The following is a 7,654-nucleotide window of genomic DNA, read 5'->3' as shown; positions in this document are numbered from 1 at the left end:
TGAAAAAGTTTTCTTTCTAGTAGAATGGTTGTGACTGAGGTGCACTGATTTCTCTCTCTCTCTCTCTCTCTCTCTCTCTCTCTCTCTCTCTCTCTCTCTCTCTCTCTCTCTCTCTTTCTGGCCCCCACCCCTCACTCATTTCCTCTCATCTCCACTGCTTTTGTGTCCCTATATAACCCCTGACACAGACCCTCTCCCCATCATACTTACAGCATGTTTGGTGGATAGGAAAGCAGCAGGTGTCTGCAAGTCAGCCTGATACAGAGTTAGAGGTATTTGTCATTTATAAACTATATTAGTTTTTTTCTGTCCAGCTGTGTTGACACAAAAACCGACAAAGAAAAACTTCAGAGTTGTGATTTGAAGTCGTACAGGATTGGCAAACAGCAGCCAGGTGAACACGATGGACCTATCAGCTCTCATCCTAAAGATGGCCTTTCTGCTGCTGCCTCTGCTGCACAGCACAGGTAAGATTTTAACATGACTCAAGGGCTTGTAATGGGCAGTTTGATACACACTGCATGGCTGAAATATGTTATTTTGAGCAAGATATGTATATGTTGTAGTGTATGAGTAATTACTTGGGCAATAATCAATATATTTAATTTCCAAGTTTTTTTGTACCTGTATAAACAAAGAAAATGCAAGTTTTCAGTGGGATCCTGCCTGCAGAAACAGCTGCAAACTCTTTTCTCCTCTTCTCCCATAGATGCAAAGATGGAAGTCATCGTGAGTAAGCAAGATTTTCTGGTGGGAGCTGAAATCTTACTGCTTTGTCAAAGTGAGTCTTTTTGTTTTCATGTGATCACAAATCAATTTCGATCATCTAGTTGAAATTTTCCAAATTAATATTTTTAAAGTAAGCATTTATATTCACTCCGTCTCTTCCTACTTTGCTTCTCCTCTCCCGTCCTGAAGGTGGGGGCGAGGGAGATATAAGGTGGCAAAAGGATGGGGAAGAAATTGATGATGAAAAGGTAACTAGGGTGGATGAGACTTCCTCTAAACTGAGCATTATGAATGCTACGATGCAGGATGCGGGCAGATATGTCTGTTTGTGTGAGTTTGACAACGGACACGAAGATGAAGTGGCTACACAGCTGTATGTTTATGGTGAGTAAATATCTGAACTTGAGGAACCTGTCTAGAACCGGGTAAAAGTAATTTCATGGGTAGCTTAACAAACTCCAATTTTTTGCACAATATCATTCATTATTTCAATTTACTGCAGAAAGTAAGCATCCTTACATTCTCCTTTCTTCTTAGAGGGTCCATCATTTGGGAGCACATACACCTACCATGAATTTCTGGAAGGCATAGACGGTATTGTGCCATGCCTGGCGATGGGCCAGCCAGCCCTGGATGTGCACTGGCTCAGAGATGGAAAAGAAATCTCCCCTGAAGGTAGGATTCTTACAAAGAGATTTCCACATTTTGTTGACTTGCTAAGCTTTTATACTATAAAAATGCAGTAATTAATTGGTAAAATGAGACTGAAAAACAAAAACAGCATGACTGAATGTTTGGACTTTATACATAACTTTCTTTTTTGGCTTCTTGTCTCTCTCTTCAGGAGGAAAGCGTGTGCGTCGGCTGCCTAACAACACAATCCTGATTGAAAAAGTGAAGAGAGAAGATGCTGGGACATATGTGTGCTGGGCCGGGATCAGAGGAAGACCCATCAATAAGCAACTCTCTGTCTCTGTTGTCGTCAATTGTGGGTATCTTTTACTTCTAAGTATTGAGAGCTTTGTGAGATAAGTTATGACACAATTAGCATTTGTTATGCGCATGGCGCATGTAGTAATTTACTTTTAGATACAAGGATGCCATAATGCATTAGAACTATAAATTATCATACAGTTCTATAAATTCCCTTCGACAGACCCTCCTTCTGTGCGTCTGAGAGAAGAGGTGAAAAAGGTTCTGGCCGGACCAGAGACGAACGTTTCCTTGCTGTGTTTGGTGGACGGTCTACCAAAACCCAACATTAACTGGACCATGTGAGTCCTGACATGGAGACTTCATGTTGATGATGTGAAATGACTTAGAGTGAATGTTTTTTTTCAGTAAGTATTCAAATTGTAGTGCATCACTTTCGTTGAATTAGATCCTTTTCATACATTTTGGATTTTAAAAGGGGAGACCCTTAAGCTGAACAGGGTAATCATACATATACATTTTTTGTATTTAAGTTTATTAAATTACTATCAAATATAAGTGACACATTTTCTAATTCTAACCTTGGAGGTATTTTAAGAGAAATTACCATAAACACACAATGTCTAATAAAAAAACATCTAGATGTGTTTTATGGACCTTTTGTTTGATAGTAGTATTGTCTTTCCATGATTACCATTTGGTTTGGGACAATCTACAATCAGCAGTACAACTGTGTTATTATGTCATTTAGATCAGTTCCTCCTTACTCTCAGCACTGCTAATGTAGCATGGCGTGTGTGTGTGTGTGTGTGTGTGTGTGTGTGTGTGTGTGTGTGTGTGTGTGTGTGTGTGTGTTCCTCCTTTCTCTGGCCTCTGTCTCTCTTAGCATATCCTTTGAATCCATATGATTAACAGCAATAGTAAGTTTTTATTTTGCTGTGCATGTCCTCCTTATAGACCGGTGACCTTTGACCCCTCACATCATCAGTTTAACTTGGACCGCAGCCAGTTGACTATAAAGTCTGTTGCCAGGCGCGACTACGGGGAGTACATCTGCACCGCCACAAACAAGATCGCTGAGAGCAGCGCTACCATCATGCTTCATGTTTATGGTCAGTTCAAGTGCAATCAATCTTTCTTTCCCTTTCATCAGATCCCTGAAACACAACAACCCAAAAGTGAATGTATGCTGCATTTAACCCACGATGACATGTTAACTTCATGCTGTTATTATGTACTATAATGACAATTGATGTTTTATTTCAGAGGCCCCAGAGGTATTTGTGTCAGCAGCGCAGCAGAATATGTCAGTGGGTGAACGTGTGTCCGTCTCCTGTAACATCTCTGGTCATCCTCACCCTGAGCTGCACTGGCTCAACAAGCAAAATGGACGCACACTGGTAAGAAGCGAGGAATCTCACGATACAACATACAGAATCGTGCTACATGGGTTGTGATTCAGTATATTCCGATACTGTAAGCAATGCAATATGTTTTACAAAAATGTGTTTCTGCACCCCCGCACTCTCCATATAGCATCTAACATCATAGCATTGCTTATTTTAAAAACTCGGCCACTGTTTGTCACAATTCTTTGCCTGTAAATAATAGCTGACAAGCGATACACTATCACAAAACATAACATCTTAATATTTAAGTGTATATTTTCTTACACCAGTTGGTAAGAGTTTATGGGCCCATGCATCATCTGCACACTTTGGCCCCAGTAACCAAATCCTCTTGCCCATTTCAATCAATCTGACACAGCAAGTTTTGAGCAACCCATGAATCATTTGCTTGCAGACTGGGCAAACAGCACTCTATCTAACTCACTGACATTTTTTAGAGATTAACATTTGGTCCAATATCTGATTGTATATTTCCCTGTGTACCTCCCTACGGCAGGACTCTAGTTCTGGTCGTGTCCGTGTTGTGGATGGTGTGTTGGTGATTGATGAGGTGGTGCCCTCTGATGGTGGACTGTATTCCTGCATGGCTGTCAGCAACTCTGGAAATGCATCAAGAGACGTTGCAATATACAGTAAGAGCTTATTTTCTCAAAATATTGAGTGAAGGAAAAGCTTGAGTTTAATCTCTACTTACAAGCATCCATCTGACTCACCTCTGTCTCACAGCGCAGCCCGGTCCTCCTCACTACCTGTCAGTCTCACCTGGACCCACCTCAGTCCTCTTCTCGCTCAAAAGCCTCCCCGTCAGTGGAGGAACACTAATCACTAACTTCGTCCTGCAGTGGAGGCAAAGTGCAGCAGAACAATGGAACGAGGTCACAGTGCCAGTTTCAGGTAACAAATCTCTCATGGCAAAAAAAATCTGAATCATTTATACTTTGAACTGCTAAAACTAAGGTGCACTTTATTCTGCCGTGAATGCCTTAATTAAATGATATATTGTATGTTAGCTGCTGTGGTTGCTGTGTTTGTCTTTCATAGATCATCCAGCTATCACCACCATCCAGCCGTACACACTGTACACTGTGCGCCTGGCTGCCTTGAATGCTGTGGGAGTGGGACAGTTCTCAGAAACAAAAACTGTGCGCACTCAGGGACTTGGTAAGTGTAACACACACCAACAATACAACACATATTAGCAATCACACTGTCAAACAGTGGTGGAGGAAGGATTGAGATGCTTTTCTGTATATCTATATAGCATCTGAAGACTATAAATATATTGCATTCCAAGTCTCACCAACTTAAGGTGCACAAGTATTATTAGTATTGTTGTAAAAGTACTTGTTTTTGTTTCCTCTTGAGCCTTGTACATTCATTTCTTATTACAATATTTGAGAAGTTCAGAGAGGGATTGTATCTAGGGTCGCTGATATAAACTGACAAGTTCAAAAACTGAAAAAGGAACCACTATTGTAATCTTAACAATGTGTTGAATTGTTTAAGAAATTGTTAAGTATGTGTAAATTCATAACTGTATATGTCTCTCAAGCAAGACTTTTTTCCTCCTCTACCATCTCTAATTGTTCATGTTTATCTTCCATGCAACCTTCATAATAACATGTCCATGACATCATCATCTGTGGTAATCCACTGTCTTCCATCCCCAGAAGGTGAAATAAACTGTGATCTACTAAACAATTAACAAGTTGTATGTTTTAATTATTATTCATGGCCGGTCTTCATTAATTCTTTCTTTTCTCTCTGCCTCCTGTCTGTAGGTGAACCAGACCGTCCTGTTATTTCGTCCGATGAGATGAAAGTGGAGGGAAACACCTTCTCTGTTCCGATTAACCAGATTGATGATGGTGGAACTCCTCTGCTGCACTTTGAGCTACGATACAGAAAGGTAAGAGACAGTTTAAGTTTCTAAAATAATTTCTCTTCTTTGGTCGTTTGCTTTCCTTACTTTCATCCTTCTGTCCTCTCCTTAACACTCTGTAATGCTTTCTCAGGATAAAGAGGAGACACAGTGGAAGCAGAAGCAGATGCTGCCTGATGCTGACTCTGTCACCCTGCGAGACCTGTCCTACGGCGCAGACTATGAACTGCAAGTCGTGGCGGTCAACGCTAACGGTTCCTCTCTACCAGCCATGTTCAACTTTACTGTTGCAGAGCAGCCTGGTAGGTGGCAGACAATCCAACATTATAAACTTTAAACTGTTAGCATTGGCAAATTATTAGACACAGGCCCCCCCAACCCAGGCACAGAGATGTAAATAACTTACAACCTCTCTTACATAGAAGCATTTTGTAGCTGAAAGTCAGGGGTGCCCTCAACTTGGAGCCCAGCGTGTTTGGTACTCCATCCATGCCTGTTAACCAGGAAATGTAACCTAAAACCTATAACCTGGCGGTGGTGGCAAAAGGTGTTCTCAGACTGATTGTCCTCTCTCCCTCCAGCCAAAGCGAGCAACATGACAAAAGGCACCGTGTTCGGCATCGTCATGGTGATCTTCCTGGTTGTATTCCTTGCGGTGGATGCCACCTGCTGCTACAGAAACCACTGCGGCCTGCTTAAGTCCATCGCTGTGAAACTCTTTGGACAGAAGGTCCCAGGCCTCAAAACGCTTGAAGAAGGAGAGGGAACCTCTAATGGGTGAGTTTGTGTATACGTTTATCTGTTATCATGTTTATATAATAGTGTGTGATTGTCCGTCGTCAAGTTATCACATTTGAAATCTTTGTGTGGCTGCAGTGAAATGAAGCTGAATGGCTTATCCACTCCGAGAGGCAGTGTGCAACATGCGGGGGTGCAGACACACACTAAGGACGGGGGGGCACTCACAGAGACCACGTGTGACAAGGCCCCCCTTACCAAAAACGAGTATGTTCCTTCACTCACCTGTACAGCAAACACGCTGCCATACATGCTTTTCCAAAGTCAGTGTCTGCGCCCATCCCCAATATGCAGAGCTGATGGCAAAAAACAAAACAAAAAAATGAATTCATAATAACTAAAGCAATTGAACAGGATAAGTTATTAAACCTGATGAAAAATAAATGTATTTAGTTGTTAATAAAATATTTCCATAAAAATCTGCTACATGTGTATATGGGAAAGTTTTACTCAACAACGTTTGACTTGAGGAAAAAGATATGGCAATTTCTAGACGTAAATCAAGTATCTAATTTATGAATTACTTCTTTTCCACAGGAAAAAAACGCCAGGAGCAGACACTGCAGATGCATGAGACCAGAAGTCAGAAGAAAAAATTAATGAAATAAATAAAAAGTGTGAATAATTTATAGACAAATAAAGAAGATATCAAACCATCACTCAGTCTTATTAGCTGAGTCACAATGGAAACAGCTGCTATGAGAAAGGTCTGTCTTCACTGACGAACTGGAGAGGAAAATCCTGATTGTCGTTGCTAGTTAACTCTTGGCGGTTTCAGACATCTGTACAGTTAAATTGAAAAGACTGTGGGTTAATTATCTCCCAGCCTAAAGTTCAAATGAAAACTGACCCAGAGTACAGGCAGGAGTTGTTTTGTTGTTGTTCTGTGTGCTATGAATTATAGGGAAAAGGTCATTTACAGGGTAAACTTGATGTCTGTGTTTTACAGGGTATAATGATTGGTGTAAGAAATTATTTTAGAAAAGTATACACTTTCTAAAGTCACAATCAATGTTTACCTTCAACATTTCAAATGTTGCACACAGACAGATGGTCTCATTTTAATTCAACTCGTATGGATATCCTCGAATGCATTGAAAATAGGTTTTAAATGTTAATGATGGTTTTTATATCTTCATTTTCCTTCTGTTTTATTAACATGCATCGTGGTTGTAAGACTTATACATCTTTTTTTTAGCACTGTTTTCAGATACTGACATGTATTACAGCTTGAACTAAACATATATTACATGTATGTAATCATCAAACACTTATATGTATTGTTTTAGGGAGTACCTGAGAGATATTTATCATGAAAGGCTTTGAACTGAAACCACATTTGACTTTGTAACCAGCTTCACAAAGCATTTTGTCTCTGTAAGTACTTTTATAAATGGTTGGCAACCATTTATAACATGGAAGAAGGGACTTGTAATATAATTTAATGAATTAACTTTTAAAGTACCTGTAATAATAGGCAACATGTATAACAAAACAGATTTGTTATATTAAAGTTAATAAAGCTGTACATTTTTTTGTACTTTTATATTCTTATGTACAGTGATCAAATATTTAAAGGAAAATTGTCAAATATTAAACCTGCAGCTTCTTAAAAGGAATGATACTTTGAAATAAGTGCATGGCCATTTTAATAAAGTTTTTTGGTATTGTTGTAATATCGAATTGATCACTGGTTTTTTAAAAATAATTTCTAGTATCCTTAATTTTATTTTATAATACAAATGACAAGAACAGACAATTTTGCCCAAACCCACTTCCCGGGACCTTTTCCAATTACACAATTACATAACAGTACAATAAAAATAATCTTTCTCTTAATGCCATTCCTCTCATAAATTAAACTTGTGTACATTTTTAAACCTGTAATGGAGTTTTTTTTACA

General features: G+C 39.4%; 1 protein-coding gene across 1 annotated transcript; it reads left to right on the top strand.

Moving 5' to 3' along the window:
• The first annotated feature begins 206 nt into the window (after positions 1 to 206).
• ncam3 (neural cell adhesion molecule 3) lies at positions 207 to 7,631 on the top strand. The gene is made up of 16 exons (XM_063879989.1): positions 207 to 467; positions 710 to 781; positions 919 to 1,113; positions 1,267 to 1,404; positions 1,574 to 1,717; positions 1,886 to 2,003; positions 2,620 to 2,774; positions 2,929 to 3,062; positions 3,568 to 3,703; positions 3,798 to 3,965; positions 4,113 to 4,232; positions 4,853 to 4,980; positions 5,087 to 5,255; positions 5,535 to 5,730; positions 5,830 to 5,958; positions 6,289 to 7,631. Exons 1-16 carry the CDS (start codon positions 404 to 406, stop codon positions 6,323 to 6,325), a joined length of 2,103 nt encoding a protein of 700 aa, XP_063736059.1. The 5' UTR covers positions 207 to 403; the 3' UTR covers positions 6,326 to 7,631.
• The last annotated feature ends 23 nt before the right edge of the window (positions 7,632 to 7,654 follow it).

Source organism: Eleginops maclovinus, chromosome 3 (genome assembly GCF_036324505.1).
Source record: "Eleginops maclovinus isolate JMC-PN-2008 ecotype Puerto Natales chromosome 3, JC_Emac_rtc_rv5, whole genome shotgun sequence".
Taxonomy (NCBI): Eukaryota; Metazoa; Chordata; class Actinopteri; order Perciformes; family Eleginopidae; genus Eleginops; species Eleginops maclovinus.
Note: the sequence above shows the minus strand (reverse complement) of the source record. Positions and strands in the feature narration are given on the sequence as shown.

Coding starts and splice junctions, on each gene's coding strand:
- ncam3 (XM_063879989.1), top strand. CDS start 404: ATGGACCTATCAGCTCTCATCCTAAAGATGGCCTTTCTGCTGCTGCCT. Junction 5,256..5,534: donor TACTGTTGCAGAGCAGCCTG/GTAGGTGGCAGA, acceptor CTCTCCCTCCAG/CCAAAGCGAGCAACATGACA. Junction 5,731..5,829: donor GGAGAGGGAACCTCTAATGG/GTGAGTTTGTGT, acceptor GTGTGGCTGCAG/TGAAATGAAGCTGAATGGCT.